Source organism: Alexandromys fortis, unplaced genomic scaffold (genome assembly GCF_014885135.2).
Source record: "Alexandromys fortis isolate MF-2015 unplaced genomic scaffold, M_Fortis_MF-2015_v1.1 scaffold_89, whole genome shotgun sequence".
Taxonomy (NCBI): domain Eukaryota; kingdom Metazoa; phylum Chordata; class Mammalia; order Rodentia; family Cricetidae; genus Alexandromys; species Alexandromys fortis.
This window is the reverse complement of record NW_026067973.1, coordinates 663,695-681,210: the sequence shown is the minus strand read 5'-3', so window position 1 is coordinate 681,210 and position 17,516 is coordinate 663,695. Positions and strand designations below refer to the sequence as shown.

The following is a 17,516-nucleotide window of genomic DNA, read 5'->3' as shown; positions in this document are numbered from 1 at the left end:
ATAGGACAGGTGGGAGCATAAAAAAAGCAGAAAGCCAGTCTGTGAGCACGCCGGAGATAACAATATTGTATCTGCCCTCAAGAAATGGGTTTCCAACGTGCGACTTAACTTCCCGCTAGACTCCAAACCACGCACCACCGCCAGTCCTGCCCCGCCCCGCCCCTCCGCCTAGCCCAATCCCAAGGCCACTTCCGGCCCGCCCCCTGCCAGCCGTCAGCTAGTATGCGCGTGCGCCTTGCCGGTGTTTTGCCCGCCATTAGAAAGCGAGAACAGACAACGCCCTACTTCCGGCGCGGGGTAGACAGGCGCGGCGCTCAGCGATGATGTCAGCTCCGGTTGCCTTGCTGAGTCGGAAGTGGGAACCTTTTGGTCGCTGTGGCTGTGAGGTGTCGTCGTTGCTGCCCTTTCAGGCTCTGGTAAGACAGGAGGTATCTTCAGGGGAGGAGGACTGCGACCGGGTTTTTCAGCCAAGCAGCTGCCTGTCCAGGCTTCTGCACACTTGCTGTTCTCCAGTGCTTGCCTGACCTGGGTTCCTCTTCTTGAACTTCGACCCTGTCTGATCTGGAAACCCTTACGGTGCTCCAGCGTCGGGTGTCTCTGCACGTGTTTTTCTTCTTTACCAAACCCCCGGTAGAAAAGGCCTGAGTCTTGGCTGTGACTGTCTTTTGGCTTCTTTTATCTAGGACCTGCGCAGGGTGGGTGGGTCCCCGGGTCTCCCTCCTCCCCATGAATCTCTTGTCAAACCCCGAGATGAATGTATGGAGTAGACGACAGAAAACCAGATGCTAACGGGAAGAAATGAAACTCGAGTCAGAGTAATTAAACCAGTTGGATGCATGTAGCAAGATGTTGACGTTTAAGGCGAGTGATGGACTAGTCGCTGTAACTCTTCTGTGATTCCGCTCGATGTTTCTTGGATTGAGAAATCATTTCTCAGATTATGTGACCACAGCCCCTAAGCGTTGTATTTAGTGGTGTTCCCTTTAGGATGCGTTTCTGCCTTTAAGAGCAAGAATGGGTTTTTCTCACTCTCACTCACTCTTTTGATTCCAGAGAAAAGACTATAAAATGGGACCCAAGACAGGATGCTAGGCTTTGATGGGGTTTTTTTTGTTTGTTTGTTTGTTTTTTCTTTGATTAGAGAGTGCATGTGTTTCCGTTGATGAGGCTTCTAGCTTACAGATAAATGTGATACAAGGATTTTTGTTGTGATGCCATGTATAGCACTGAAGGTATTTCCAGGGAGAACATGTTACTCTGGAAACATTTTTAATTCCAAAATAGAGACTTTGTGGAGTATGATTTAACACAGCTTAATTTGGGCAGGGGAAAGGGATTGCCGGGATTGGAACACAAACGCTGGTGTTTGTATGCTTTAGCTCTGACTTATACCCCACCTCACCCAACCCTACGCACAGAGCTTGGTTTCAACGGTCTCGGTTTTTCAGTGTTGCTGGTAGTTCCACTGTAAAAACTGCTCACAGGAGCCAATGGTAGCCTTAAAGGGTTAGCAGTACTCTACCCAAGTAAAAGTTTAAATCAGGAGAGGATGGAAGAATTTTATGGAACCAATGATAGACATTTCTTACAGATATAGACTTCTGCAGTAGGTATACAGAGTGAAATTTTTTATCAAGGAAGACTTATTAAAAGTGAATCAAAACCAAAGGCTTTGAATAGACTGGTGGGTGTACCATCCTAAAACCTAACAATGGATGGGTGTGTTTCTATATGGCTGTTGAAAACAAAAGATTTGTTATTTTTATTATTGCTACTGTTTCTTTTTTAAAAGGATATTTTACTTTGGCTTATGTGTACATGTGTGCTTCTGTATATGTGTATGCCAGATGTGTGCAGATGCCCCCCAGAAGTAGAAGGCATTGGATCCCCAAGAGCTGGAGGTACAGGAACTTAAGAGCTGCCCAGCATGGATGCTGGAACTCAAGTGCTCTTAGCTGCTAAAGCCATTTCTCCAGGCTTTTCTTTCTTTCTTGGGAAGACTTTTTTTAAATTTTTATTTATGTGTATGGCTGTGTATCTGTAACAGTGTGTGGATACCTACAGAGAGCAGAAGGCATTGTTAGACCCCTTGGAGTTGGAGTTGCAGGCATCTATGAACTGTCCTGTTGTGGGTACTGGAGTCCAGCTCCTGATGTCTGATAGAGCAGGAAGCTCTCCCGAATGAACCGTCTCTTCAATCCCTTATTTATTTCTGAGTCAAGGTCTCACTGTGGGTCAAGACCCTCTTGCTTCCCCTTCCCAAGTCAAGGATTACAGGTGTGTACCACTACACTCAAACAGAAATTTAAAATAGGCAAAGTGAGTATGAAAGCAAACAGAATAGCCAGGCTCCATCTTATGAGACAGTTCTTTCTTTCTAGGTACTTTTATTTGCTTGTGTAAGCTCAGTGACTAAATCTAAATTGAATCTCCACAGAGATTCTCAATCAGGTGATCAGCCCTCCTTCTCCCTATAGCCTTGTTTCTAGAGAAAGAAGTCTCTGTACCAATTTTAAGCAAATATGAAAAAGATGAGTTTAGTAGGGTAGGCAAAACCCTGTTGTTGTTGTTGTTGTTAGCATTTGTTCTAGTCTTCTTTCTGTTGTTGGTATAATACACTCTGACCGAAAGCAACCGAAAGGAAGAAGAGGATAATTTGCACACTTCTAGTCACAGTTCATCATTGGGGGAAGTCGGGCAAGAATTCGAGTAAGGCCTTGAGGCAGAAATAATGGGGAAATGCTGTTTGCTAGCTGCTGCTTAGCTGGTTTTCTTTTTTTGTTTTGTTTTGCTTCTTTCTTTCCAGACAGGGTTTCCCAGTAGCAATGGAGTCAGTCCTGAAACTTGCTCTGTAGACCAGGCTGGCCTCGAACTCACAGAGATCTGTCTGCCTCTGGAGTGCTGGGATTAAAGACATGTACCACCACCGCCTGGCTTAGCTAGCTTTCTTATGCATCTAGGACTATCTGCCTAAGAAATGGTGCCATTCACACGGGGCTGAGTGCATCTGTATCAATTATCAATCAAGACAGTCCCCCCAAAGAGATGTCCACGTGCCTTTCTGATCTGGGCACGCTCCCTATCAAGGCCTTCCTCTCAGATGTCTCTAGTCTATATCAAGTACAACTAAAACCAAGGTGACAGCAGGCTTATTTGCATTCTCTGTTCTACTCATGCTTGGGTGCTAAAGATCCACAGTGTTTGGCCTGGTAACTTAACCTGCTGCTGCATCTCAAGACAAGTAGAGAAGTCTGTACCTTGATACAGATTTCAAGTAGTGCTGTGATTATGCAGGGCTCAGGAATAACTGAAGATTGGGCCATCTAGTGAATGTTTGCTTAGACTTTGTGGTTTTCAAGGATAATGTAGTACTTCTGCAGATAAGTAGACTTCAGCCACAGAAGAAAGAAAACCTAATATGAACTTCTACTCAAAACAGGACTGCATAGGAATGCTATGTAGAAGTTTTTAAATCCCAATATAAACAAGGATAGGATGTAAAAGAAGGTTAGCTTCTTTGTTTAATGGAAGAGTATAGAATTAAGGAACTACTGCATTTGTGGAACCTGTGTCCTTGGCTTTCTGTATTCTTGGCTTTCAGCTTCCTTTTTACATATGTGATGCAGGTTGTTGTCTTGTGTCTAATGATCTGGACCCTTCAAATTTGTGTGTGTGTGTGGCTTTTTTTTTTTTTTTTTTGGTTTTTCGAGACAGGGTTTCTCTGTGGCTTTGGAGCCTGTCCTGGAACTAGCTCTGTAGACCAGGCTGGTCTCGAACTCACAGAGATCCGCCTGCCTCTGCCTCCCTAGTGCTGGGATTAAAGGCGGAGTGCTGGGATTAAAGGCGTATGCCACCACAGTCTGGCTCAGGAACTCTCTATATAGACCAGGCTGGCCTCGGACTCATAGAGATCTAGAGATCTGCCTGCCTCTGCCTTCCAAATGCCAGGATTAAAGGCATGTGCCACAACACCTGACTTTTCAATTATATTTTTTAAAAAATTTACTCAAGCCAGACATGGTTATCTGTGCCCCTAATCTTAGCACTTGGAGACTAAGGCAGAAGAATCACTCTAAGTTCAAGGCCAGCCTGAGTGACACAGTGAGACCCTGCTTCAGTTAACAACAGCAAAAGCCTGGAGATGACTTAGTGGGTAAGAGCTATTGATATTCAAGCTTGAGGACCTGAGTTTAAATCCTCGATTTAAAGACTAGATCTGTCCACATGTACCCCTGTAACCCTGGCACTATGGGGAGCAGAGATGGGAGAATTGCTGGTGCTCGCTGGCCGTCATATCAGCTCCAGATTCAGTAAGAGATCCTGTGTCAAGTGAATAAGGATCAAACAGACCCCAGTGTCTTCCTGTGTACATATATGCCACACACCTGTACATACATGTACATACACACACACTTCAAACGGGCATATGCAGTTGGTTGGCTTCTATAACTGAGACGTCTGAAGAGTTCTGTTTTCCTGTATAGTAGCTTAATTTGGGGGTAGCCATTTTTTAGATGGTGTAAATGTGACAGCTCTGGGCTTGTGTTTTACTAGCCTAGCAACACGAGAAGGAAGAGTTCCCTTCTCAATAGAGTTAGCCAGAAGTCCAAAGACAATGTTCACTGATTCCTATAACCCTTGATAGGATCTTTTGCCCATTCATGGATCAGTCACTTTGTCCTCTATGCCCTTTCCTGGAGCTGGTGGATGAGATCAACACATCTGGACATATGTCTTGAGTGGAATTGATACTCAGAGGAAAAACCAAGGGTGTCGTGTTGAGGAAAAAGATGGTACTATTCCATAGACAAGATATCAAGAGTTCACTATAGTTTTTGCCGTCTTTTAGAGTTCAGGATACCTTGGTGGGGCACCTGAGGTAGTGAGCCAACAATGAGACAGTTTAGGGTGGCACCACATGAACTAGAGATGAACTAAGCTGAACCAGTGGCAACATTGGAGAAAGCCTCTCAAGGACCGTTCGTTCCAACATAAAATATATTTTCTATTAAGCTCAAATAACATGGCAAAAAAAAAAAAAGGAAAGGAAAGCAGCATCTAAGAGTTCATTTCCTTAGAGTGGTAGGAAAGCCCAGGACCATCCTAAGAGGAGGTCAGACTGGCTAGCTGTCACTGTGGCTAATTAGCTTTTAACTCTGGGGCAGGAAATTTAACAGAGGCCATGAAGCAACTCATAGAAATACCTCAGAAGTGCCAAGAAGTGATATAAGCTCTCTTCCTCCAGTAATTAAGGGTAACTTTTCCAATTTGTACTAGCTTTTGTTAATGTGATTTTGTAAGGGACCTTACTTCCATGAACTGAAGGTAAGCTAAGTGTGGAAATTTGTTCCTATAATCTCCGCACTGGGGAGGCTGAAACAAGAGGATCACAAATTCAGGCCAGCCTTGGAAAGACCATGCATGTAATGGTGACACACTCCTGTAATTCTAGCACTCAGGAGGAAGAGACAGGAGGAGCATGAGTTTGAAGCTAGCCATCAAGTTCCAGGAAAGCTTTGGCTTTATAATGAGGCCTGTCTCAAAAATACAGACTAATAACTAAAAGTAGATTGAATCTTCTTCTCCCTATCCTGTCCCCTTATCTTTGAGGTGTTATATCTATTTTATGTTAGACAGTCTACCTGACAGTTGAATTTGTTTTTTAAATATAAAAAATAGATAAGCAGTAAAAATTAGTATAGGAACAAAAAAAAAATAGTCAAGCATGATGAACTCTAGTAATCCCAGCACTCTGAAGGCTGAGGCAGGGGGATTATGAGTTCAAGGCCAACCTAGGCTATATAGTGAGATCCTATCCCATTTTGACAGAAAAGAAAAACATCAAATAAGAATGATAAATTTTAGTTGAAAAAGGTTCTGTAATTTTTTTTGTTTTTATTAATTTTATTTTTATGTGTGCGGAGTGTTTGCCTGCTCTTATCTCTGTGTACCATGTGCATGTCTGGTGACTGTGGAGACCAAAAGAGGGCTTCAGATGCGCTGGGATTAGAGTTACAGACAGTAGTAAGCTGCCATGTGGGTGCTGGGAATTGAACCTAAGTCTTCTAGAAGAGCAGCTGGTACTCCGAATCAATGAGCCATCTCTCTAGCTCCAGATCTGTAGTTTTAACCTATCAGTAGAATTAGGTTACTTAATATACACGAGAGACCTGCAAACATACAGCTAATCCTATTCTGGCCTTGATTCAGCGTTCCAAATCTGAGTGTCAAGACAGGCGTGGTGTTTCATGCTTGTAATCCTAGCATTTAAGTGTTTGCAAGATTAGGAGTTCAAGGTTCTTCTCACTACTTAGTGAGCTTGAGTGTGTGTCACCTCCCCATGTAATATGAAAGCCTACCTTTTAGAAAAGAGTTTGCCCTGGGTTCCTGTGTAGCTAAGGAATTCCCAGCTTCAGCGCTTTGTAGTGGTCTTGGCAGGTACCACCTTGTTCTCTGCATGTGAATGAAGACTAGTCTGCTGGCTTAAAAACTTACGGGAAAGCATAATTCTTGTGGTATGTCTCAGGCCTATAGTTACTGTTAATGGAGAATTGCAATCACTGACTGTTTGAGCCTTTTGAGTTTTAGCTGTGTCCGGTTGGTAGGTAGTGTAACCATCTTACCAAATATGTCTTGAGTTTGGGAATAGGAATTGGCATGTCTTAACTTCAAAACATTTCAAAGGCATAGTGCTCAAGAAATGGGAAAAGAAACAATGATGGGTATACTACAGTGATTGTGTTGTCTGCCCTTCTGAATCTAACTCCTGTCCTTTGCATAGCCCCTCCCCCTAGGGCTGGATGGAGAATACCTTAAAGTGAAATGACAGACCAGGAGAATAACAACAACATCTCAAGTAACCCCTTTGCTGCTCTTTTTGGCTCCCTGGCTGATGCCAAGCAGTTTGCAGCAATCCAAAAAGAGCAGCTGAAGCAGCAATCTGGTAAGTAGAGGAGCCAATAGCAGCAGATGCCATGACCTAGAACCGGGTCTTCCAGAGGAAGGATTCTTTAGAAAATTAACCGCAATTAGAACTTAAGTTTGGGGCGGAAGTTGTTTTGCTTTATTTTCTGTCTGTCTGTCTGTCTTAGTTTGTTGTTGGTTTTCATGGCTTGTTTTGTTCAAGGGACTTCCCCGTGCTGTCCACTCACTCACGTAAAAAGAGCTTGACTGACAGGTGGTTCCACAGGGGCAGATGGCAGCTGTGATCCCAAACTGTCAAATTGTTTCATTAAAGGAGAAAGGAATTGTCTAGTAGTAGCTTTTTAACATAGGAAACCAAGGCGGTATGGTGAGCCAGCTGCATGCAGTTGTAGAAATCATATATAAGAGAATCATAAATGGTTTCTGATATTTTAACAACAACAAAAAAAAAAGGATTGTTCTTAACCCAGCACTTCATAAGAACTCTTGGGTGAAGTGTATCTTTGGTTCTGCTGAGTGGCCCCCCTTGTAACTCACTGTTGTTAGGACAGACTGCTAAGAATCTAATCCTTAGTTTTAATATGAAAAAAGAAAAACAAAACTCAGAATAATCTCTCAATAGCCAGAAAAATGGCTTTCCTCATTTGGAACTGAATTTAAGATCCAGTACAGCTTCTTTCTATCTGGAGACAGACCAGAGCAATTAGAATATATTTCTGAAACACATTGTCTACTGGGAGAGTCACATTGACTCAAACTAAAAATGACCCTCCCTTCCCCAAAAATAGTGGGTTTTGTTTTTTCCTTTGATAAAAGGGAGAAATAGTTTACATTTTCCCTTCACTTATTTAAAAAGTGTATAGTTCGGGTCCACTGCTGAGTTTGGCCTTGCTTTGCGATTAGGATCAAATAGACAGGAGGGAGAAGCAGCAGGCAAGGGCAGAAGAGCTGGTGGATGAGCCTAGAGAAGTAAGCACAAGGCTTCGCTGGCTGGGAACAGACTGGAGCCGAGAGCACTGTGAGTGGCAAGCTGTAGGAATAAGGCAAGAACATGCCGTTCTTACTGGCTTGGGACCTCCTCACCTCAGTTTGTTTACACTGGGTTCCTTGTGCCACCTGGTCCAACCTGTTTGTCACCAGCAGTTAGTATTCTGCCAGAACCTTTGGCCTCCTATGCTGATCTTCAAATCTGCCAAACTTATACAGGGAAACATCTCTTACTTCTCAGAGTTTGGTCCAGATTTTCAGAATAGCACTTTGTCAAGAAAGAAAAGAAGTCAGCTGGGTACTGGAGGCATACACCTTTAATCCCAGCACTCAGGAGGTGGAGGCAGGCAGATCTCTGACTTTGAAGGCAGCCTGGTTTACAGAGCAAGTTCCAGGACAGCCAGGGCTATGCAGAGAAACCCTATCTTTAAAAAAAAAAGAAAGTTGTCCACCTATAAAACATAAAACATTAAAGGATGTCAGTTGATAAGAAAAAAAAGGTAGGAAAAAACTAGAAGACAAGATGTGACAGTAATTTAAATACCAAATGATAAAAATTCCAGTCTTAGTAATCTATAGGAAAATGCCCATTGAAACTACAGTTAGGGGCTGTCGAGATGGCTCAGTGACTAGAGGCACCTGTTTCCAAGCCTGATGTCCTGAGTTCGGTCCCTGGAACCCTCATGGTGGAAAAAAAGAAGACTACAGCAAGGTGTCCTCTGACCATGCATGTGCTCTGTAGCAAGCATGCAACCAAGATACACCTGCTAAAGAAATGTAATAAAAACTTAAACAATTACATTTTTGTTTGTTTGTTTAAAATGTCATTCTCATCTTTATTTTTGGTCATGAAGATATTTTAACAGCCTTAGTTTATGTGTATAACTATAACATCAAAAGCATTGCAGTTTTTAAAAAAAAAAAAAAAAAACAATACAGCCGGGTGATGGTGGTGCATGCCTTTAATCCCAGCACTTGGTAGGTAGAGACAGGTGGATCTCTATGAGTTTGAGGCCAGCCTGGTCTACAAAGTGAGTTCCAGGATAGCCAGAACTGTTACCCAGAGAAACCTTGTCTCGGAAAAAAAAAAAATGCAATCTTATTAGAAAATTCCTCAGTGTTCACTAATGTTTCCTTCACTTTAAATAATTGTAAGTACCTGGGTGGAACGATGTGTTTCCACATACACTGACAGTTATAATCAGGGTCTGTATATAGAAACATTGTTTTAACCTACATACATATCTTATACACACAACAATAAGTAATTTTTTAAGCCTACACAGCAGTGGTACTGGTCCTTGGGACTTAAAAGCAGATTCTCTTCATCCACACATGATATGAAGTGTCCACCTGGGAGAATTAGGAGAATGCATGCAGCAGGGTTAGAGAGGCACTGAGTAGGTTTGTGATGGTGGCACTGTCCTCACATTAAGTAGCAGAGCATTCGGGGCATGGTAACTGTTGCCACTCCACATTAACTAGTCCTCAGTGGCAGGTACTGCCTAGTCCCTCATTTCATACAGAGCAGGTGCTTAAAACGTGTTGGCTGGATTGGAGAAATGGCTCAGGTTAAGAGCATTGGCTGCTCTTCCAGAGGTCCTGAGTTCAGTTCCCAGCAACCACGTGGTGGCTCACAACCATCTATAATGAGATCTCATGGCCTCTTCTATCATTGTATACATAGTAAAAAAAAAAAAAAAAAAGTGGACCCATGTGCAGGAGTATGATATCAGGACCCAATAAAGAAACAACAGCTTGACTTAAAATAGTTCACATATTTATATCTTCCTAAAGAAAGCTTGTATGTATGTGTCTGGTAGATGTTGAATTGATGGCGTAATGTTAAAAACTGGCCAGAATTAACCCAGCACCCAAGGCTCCCAACATGTCATGTTAAAACATCTCCACTGAAGGGATTTCAGTAATCTAAAACTTTCATACCTGACTGGCCAAACCAGTCTCCCTAAAGTTAAAGAAGTACAAGGAGTTTCTAAGATCAGGAATCGTGTGAGTGTTTCGCTTTCCTCAAATGAAACAGTAAATGCTATAGAGATAGCATGATTTGTCAAGTCAACATCAAAGCCCAAAAACAAAAGAACAAGGTTATTTTCAACTGTGTTAATAGAACTGCCAAAGTTTACAGTTCAGACTCGCTTCCACCTGCCTTTGTATACCTTGTCAGTCTCGTCTTCTTTTGTATCATGAGGACACTCATGAGCCCACGCTCCCCTTGGCCCAGTGGCATCTATTGCCACATCAATGACCGAATCGGGAGTCATCCATCTCAGGAACATGAGGAAAAGATAGCTGAACACAGCCAGCAAAGCAAAGCTGTGGCCTGTAAGTGGGCCGCAGTGAGAGACGAGCCTGTTCAGCCTCTTATGCATTGGCAGCACAGCTTCCTTCCCCGCCCTCTCGTACACCTTCTCGGTTCTCTCCGCCACATTCCGCCAGGTGTAGAGAGCCTTTACTGCATTGTGGATATTTTCTGCATCCGGCAACATCCCTGACTTCACTTGGAAAATAGCTTTTTCCAGCCCTTTACACAAAGATCTTACTGAAGGTTCGCATAAAATAATAAGATTCTCTGGAAGGACTTCGGGAATCCCACCAACCTTGGTGCTGACGACCTGTAGACCACAGCTGGCGGCTTCCAGGATTGCCATGCAGAAGGCTTCGGTCAGGGAGGTATTAAGAAAAATATGGCCTTGAATTAAGACATTTCTGACATCCTTGTGTTCTAAAGCTCCCAAAAGATGCACCCTGTCATGTAGTTGGTATCTTTCCCGTACTTCTTCCAAAACTATACTCTTTGGCCCCTCTCCTCCAATTAGGAAATTTAACTCGGGATATTTCTGACAGAGTTCAGGTATAATCCCACTGAGCAGGTCGATCCCTTTTCTGTAAACAAGTCTGCTCACCACAACAATAGTTATCCTGCTGTCCTGCCTCCCAAGTGGCCCTGGGGTGAAGTCAGTAGGATCCACAGCATTAGGAATGACAGACACTCTTTCAGGATTCAGTGCTGCTCGTAGGACAGTGTTTTCCTTACTTGTATAAGAGACACAAATGACGTGGTTTGTGTCACAAAGCGACACAGTTAGAAGCTTGTTTGTGAGCACCGAGCTGACATCAGCAAATCCGAAAAGGGAATGGTCTGTGAAGACTGTCTGAAGCCCCATTGTCTTGGCGTGGAAGAGGGCATCATGGGCCATGGCAGAAAAAGAACTGTGGGAATGGATTATGGTAACTCTCTCCCGAACAAATATGTACCTGAGCAATGGCAGACTGTGAAAGAGAGTCGTGGCTGTAGATTGGTTGTACATGACTCTGAGAGGCAAGTAATAAACTTTGAGGCCATTGGTGAGGTAACGGATGCCCTTTCGATTTCCGTAAGCATGGGTGACGATTATGACCTTGTGCCCCCTCTCGATGAGGCACTGAGAGAGCTGGTAGATGTGGCTTTCCACACCTCCCATGTTTGGGTAGAAAAAGTCAGACACCATGCATATATTATGTGTTGGGGTGCTGTTGGTGGAAAGACTTCGAGGGGTCGAAAACTGGGAAGGGGTCACTGAGGGGGGCTGGCCATGCCCACCTCCTCTACAGGCCATGCTGAGTTGGTTCAGGAATCAGTTCTCAATAAAAGCTGGTTAAGAAATGTGTCTTCTGCCACCTGAAGCTCATACTGTGATCATTTTTCTCCGTATTGAAGGGCAGCAGCGCTCAGTTCCCTTTACGTTTTTCTTGACCTCTCTTGTTCTGTAGACCTTTCCTCCATGCGTACCTTGTTTCAGTGTAGATTCCTCTGTTTTCATTCCGCCTCTGTAACTAGATCACATTTTATTAAAATTAGGAGACATTTTCTCAAACTCCTAGCTAGTTGTGTAGATAAAATCAGTCTCTTCGAGAATAACTTGTGTTAACTTTTAAAATACTTAAGCTCTTTAAAAGTTTTTTTATTGCATTCATTTAGTGTGTATATGTGTAGGGCAGAGAATAACTCCGGTGTTCAGTTCTCTCCTTCCACCATGTGGGCTCCAAGGATTGAACGCGTGGCACCAAGCTTGGCAGCGAGTGCCTCTATCTGCTGAGCAATCTCACCCACCCTGTGGTTCTCAAGCTCTTTGAGCCAACAATTCTACTTCCCAGATTTTTGTCTTACAAAAATACTCACCCACGTGAACAAAAACAATCAGATTACACTCAGTGCTGTATCTCTTAAGATCATGAAACCCTGGAACAGGTCTCATGTTCATCTGATGAATAAACATGGAGTTTAAGTGACTACATAAGTCATAGTAAAGGCAAAAAGTACATTACTACACAACTGTTAAAAGAAATGAGCTAGTGCTGGCCTATAATCTCAGCTACTCAGGAGGCTGAGGCAGGAGGATCGGAAGGTCAGGTCATCCTCCCCGACTTAGTTTAAGGCTGGTCTGGGCCAACATAAGACTATCAAAGACGAAAAACAGGGCTGGGGACATAGTTGAATTGGTAAAGTGCTTGCCAATCAAGCACAAAATCTGGGCTTAATCCCAGGTGCAACAAGAAAGCAGGTGTGTGTGGTGGTGGAGAAAAGGGGATTACAAGTTCAAGATCATCCTAATAGGGAGTGTGTGGACAACAGGAAACCCTGTTTCAGAAAACACAAACACAGTACGTGGAATGAAGAAGGCCTCTGAATGACTCACAGGAAGGCCTATGGAGGGCTAGAGAGGTGGCTTAGCAGTTAAAGAGCATGTGATGCTCTTGCAAATGGCCTGGGTTTGGTTCCCAACACCCACATGGTGGCTTGTAACCATCAGCAACTCCAGTTCTGGGGCTTCAGTGCCATCTCTGACTTCTTCAGCCATAAGGCACACACATGCATTGCATATACATACATTCAGACAAAACACCTATACCAAAAAAAAAATTTTTTTTAAAGCCAGTTGAGAAGCTAGAGAGATGACCCAGTGGTTAAGGGCTGCTCTTCCAGAGGTCCTGGATTCAATTCCTAGCACCCACATGGCAGCTCATAACCATCTATAACTAGTACCATGGGATCTGTTGCCCTCTTCTGGTGTGCAAGCATACTTATAGACAACACACACACATACATACATGCATGCAAATGTGTGTATGTATGTATATATGAAATCTTTAAAGCCGGCTGAGGGGCTAGTAAGATTACTCAGTGGGCAAAGGCACTTGCTTTCCAGTCCTGATGACCTGAGTTTGATCCTTGGAAACTACATAGTGGAAGGAGAAAAAGAACTCCCCCAAGTTGTTCTGAGATCTCCAAATGCATGTCATGGCACATAAACATATACACACATACAAAAATAAGTAAATTATCAAAAAATGTTCTAAAGTATGGTACAAATCTGTCATTAACAACAAAAAAACATGGAGAGATGGCTCAGCATGTGTATTTCCGCACAGTGCATACATACTCATTAAAATCATTAAAAATGATCCCAGTGACATGACTCAGCAGATAAAGGTCCTGCCACCTTGTCTGATGACCTAAGTTCAGTCCCACGACCCACATAGGAGGAGAAAACTGGTTGCTACAGACCGCCTCTGACCTCCAGGTGCACACTGACACATTCCCACACACAAAAATAAATGTCAAAGAGACAGGAAAGGCAGCTGAAAAGCATAACAATTCTTTAAATAAAAAACAGTGGTAATGAACGCTAGCACAAGAGTCTGGAGCACTGCAGAATTAAGCAGCTATCTATAAGGTACCAATTGGACAAGCCCTTCTACAGGATATATTCCTGAGTGTAAAATTACCAGAACAAATGTATTCTCCAAGGAAAGGCCATACATTTAAAATAATTACTGTCATTTGATCTATTTGATAATTATTTTTTTCTGTAAAAATGTTGGATAATGTTGCTAATTTTGGCAGGGTGGAAGAAATAAAGTCCAGGCTGGTCTACAGCGTGAGTTCCAGGACAGCCAGGGCATACAATTATGGGTGGAAGAAATAAAGCTTACTGTATAGAAGGCCAATTTCAGAAGCCTACACTCACTTGCCTGGCTTGAGTTGCTCCCTAGTGAGATGAATGTTTCACACCTGCAGTTGTTCTGGCGGCTACATTCGTTCTAGGTAGTGTGTGTGTCCTAAGGGAGGAGCATACTGTGTAACAGCTTACATGTCCTGGCAGATGAGCTCCCAGCAAGCCCAGATGATTCGGATAATAGTGTGTCAGAGAGCCTGGATGAATTTGACTACTCTGTGTCTGAGATTAGCCGCTCCTTCCGGTCACAGCAAGAAATATGCGAGCAACTCAACATCAATCACATGATCCAAAGGATCTTCCTCATTACTCTGGACAACAGTGAGTTGTGGACTTACACCCACCAATTGATTGTCTCTTCTTCCCTCTTGGCTTGGTCCAGGGACTACTTTGGCTCTTAGAAAATTGCTGTGTCTAATGGTTAAAACCACCCCTGTCCTCTCTGGAGCACAGGGTTTAGTTTAGTAAAGTTTTTAAAAAACAGCCAAGAGGTAGTGGCACACAACCTTTCATCCCAACACTTGCAAGGCAGAGGCAGGTGAATCTGAGTTCAAGTCCAGGCTGGGCTACAGCGTGAGTTCCAGGACAGCCAGGGCTACACAAGGAAGACCCGTCTCAAAAAAACAAACGGTATTTCTACAGATCTAACTTCTGTTGCCATTTTGGTGCTTACTGGGCTGTGTGACTACATGTCTGTACTATCTTTAAAAGGAAGTAGAAAGAGTAGCTAACCCTGATTTCTTCTTCCATGGATGCTGAGAAGTCCAGATGTGTTTTACCTCTGTGCCCTGGCTGTAATTCAACCCTAAAGTTAATGCTAGTATCTGGAATTTTCTTCCTAAATGTCATAACAGTATGCTGTGTAGCTCCTTTGTGTATTGAGATCACTGTAGTGAATTCAGGAGACTTGCTATCAAGGTCAGTTGCTGGAAGCTGAGCACAGCTGTACATGCCTTTAGTCTCCACTGCTGAGGAGGCTGAGGCAGGAGGGACTACTTGAGCCTAAAAGTTAAGGACCAGTCTAGGCAACATAGCAAGACCCTGTCTCAGAGAGAGAAAACAAAACAGTGTCCTGAGGACAGAAACACTACCCTTAACCCATCAGATTAAAACTGTTTCACAGGTGACCCAAACTTGAAAAGCGGGAATGGCATCCCCAGCCGTTGTGTGTATTTGGAAGAAATGGCAGTAGAGCTGGAAGATCAAGACTGGCTTGATATGAGCAATGTCGAGCAGGTACCATTTCTGATTGTGTGCCCTCAGCAAACCACAGCCATGCTGCTAGATCCTGTTCATTCTCCAGACACTATTTGGCTTGCTTCCACCTCTTCCTATTGTGTGTGATATTCCTCTGCCCACATGTCCAAACCCACCCATTCTTTAAGAACCAGTTAAAATGCCATCAAAGTTGCCAGAAAATAGTTGTTCATTCCCTCCTCTGAGTTCCTTATCCACTTCTTATACTTCTTATGGGAACTATCACTGTCTCTAATGGCTTGTTATTGAACCTCCCCCATCACTCCCATTAGATTCTTAAGTTCCTAAGATAAGCCCATCTCTTTCTCACACACTTTCAAAAAAAATGAAAATCAGGCTGGGGAGATGGCTCACCAGCAAGTTTGGTTTCCCAGTCCAGTCCCACATGAAGTTAGCTGTGTCCATATGGGACAACAAATGAGAGGGAGCAGAGAGAAGAGGGCCTGGGAACTGGCTGACCTTCCAGCGAGCTGAAGAATGGTGATCTCTAGGTTTAGTGAGCTCAGAGGAATAAGGTGGAGAGGGACAGAGCAGGACACCCAGTGTCCTCTGGCCTCTTTCCAGCCCTCAGGAGATGAAGGGCAGAAAGCTGTAATTGTTTCCCAGGGTGCCAGAGCCCTAATAAGTGTACTGTACCTTTGAAAACCTGATTACCAGCTGGGCATAGTGGCAGATACTTTTAATACCAGCATTGGGAGTCAGAGGCAAGCAGAGCTCTGTGAATTCACAACCAGCCTGGTCTACATAATGAATTCCAGGACAGCCAGGGTTACTTGAGAAACCCTGTTTTGAAAAACAAAATAAAGAGCCTAGAGAGAGGGCTCAGCTATTAAGAGCATATCCTGCTACAGAGAACCCAAGTTCAATTCCTAGCACCCATGTCATATGGCTCATAGCCGCCTGAACTCCAGTTCCGGGGTAACCAATGCCTCTGGCTGCCATGAGCACCTATAGGCATGTGCACATACCCATACAGACACACAACACATACACATAATTTTTAAAAAAATTTAAAAATTGAATGGTCTGCAGAGCAAGTCTGTTCTCAGAGAGGCTACACCGAGAAACCCTGTCTCAAAAAAGACAAAAAAAAAAATTGAGAGGAAAGACTGATAACTTGGCACTTAACTTTCACATTTCAAGTGTCTCTAAGCCCAACAGTCACACAGAAAAGTAGATTTCATGTTTCGTCAGTAATTAGTTTTTAAAATTTAATTATTTTTATGTGCATCGGTGTCTGACCTGTGTAAGGGTATCAGTCAGGTCCTCTGGAACTGTAGAGTCAGTTGTGAACTCCCACATATGTACGTGCTGAACACTGGTCCTCTGGAAGAACAGTCAGTGTTCTTAACCACTCAGCCATGTCTTCAGCCCCTCAACACTGATTCTTAACACCATTCAACAAGTGACCTTTGGCTGTTACTACCCCAGACACTCGAGTCCTACTTTATAATAACTATGTATATAGTTAAGTCCTAACATTTTTAGGGTAATTAGATATTGAAACCTACCCTCCCCCTTTATTCTGAACTACATCTGATTCTTGCCAAAGCATGTATCAAATTTTTTATATCTTAGTGTTCTGGATTTACATTGCAGTAGATTAGTATTTTTGTTTATTTTTGTTGATAGGCCATCTTTGCTCGGTTATTGCTTCAAGATCCAGGAAACCATTTGATCAGCATGACTTCTTCTTCGACGTTAAATCTCTCTGCTGATAGGGATGCTGGAGAGAGGCACATCTTTTGTTACCTTTACTCCTGTTTCCAAAGAGCCAAGGAAGAGGTAAAGGAATAAGTCCCATGGAGTTTTAGATCATCCTCTTGAGTAGCTTTGGCATGTAAGTGGGAGTTGGGTCGGTGTCTTTCATGTCATGGTATATATGTATGTCTCATGGTGTGTCTGCAGCTTAGTGTTTGTAGCACGATGAGATTGCCATAAAACCTTAGTCTCCTCTCTGTGACTTGAGATCCAACTCTCTTCCTGGTCAAGCCAATCCCTTCTCTATATCTACCTCTTTAGAAATCACACACTTAGGAAAGACTAAACACCAGAAGAGTCAGGTGTGGTGTCACATGCCTGTAATTCCAGCACTCATGAGCCTCAGCACAGCACAGAGATTGCTGCAAATTCAAAAGGCCAGCCTGCACTACAAGTGAGACCAAAATAAAACAGTGTAAATCAAGCAAAACCCAGATCTGTTAACAGCATTTCCAGTGAGATGAAAATACTTGACATCTTCAGGATTAGAATTTTAGCAAGTGACCTTTTAACCCAAAGAACAAAGTCTGTCATGAACCATGAATTTTCAGTCCTCAAGAAACCAATACT

The 17,516-nt window shown here is 43.2% G+C and overlaps 2 protein-coding genes across 2 annotated transcripts in view; one reads left to right on the top strand and one right to left on the bottom strand.

The window, feature by feature from the left end:
- The first annotated feature begins 276 nt into the window (after positions 1–276).
- The window catches only part of Ube4a (ubiquitination factor E4A), a 41,865-nt gene continuing 24,625 nt past the window's right edge, over positions 277–17,516 (top strand). The window contains exons 1-5 of the mRNA XM_050156321.1: positions 277–416; positions 6,782–6,943; positions 14,076–14,249; positions 15,052–15,164; positions 16,818–16,970. Coding sequence (XP_050012278.1) covers positions 6,823–6,943; positions 14,076–14,249; positions 15,052–15,164; positions 16,818–16,970 — 561 coding nt within the window. The 5' untranslated portion in view covers positions 277–416; positions 6,782–6,822. The remainder of the gene's footprint in view (positions 417–6,781; positions 6,944–14,075; positions 14,250–15,051; positions 15,165–16,817; positions 16,971–17,516) is intronic.
- LOC126510032 (phosphatidylinositol N-acetylglucosaminyltransferase subunit A-like) overlaps positions 6,963–17,516 on the bottom strand; it is a 42,206-nt gene continuing 31,652 nt past the window's right edge. Inside the window, exon 2 of the mRNA XM_050156324.1 lies at positions 6,963–11,745. Within this exon, the coding sequence (XP_050012281.1) occupies positions 10,059–11,528 (1,470 nt within the window). The 5' untranslated portion in view covers positions 11,529–11,745 and the 3' untranslated portion in view covers positions 6,963–10,058. The remainder of the gene's footprint in view (positions 11,746–17,516) is intronic.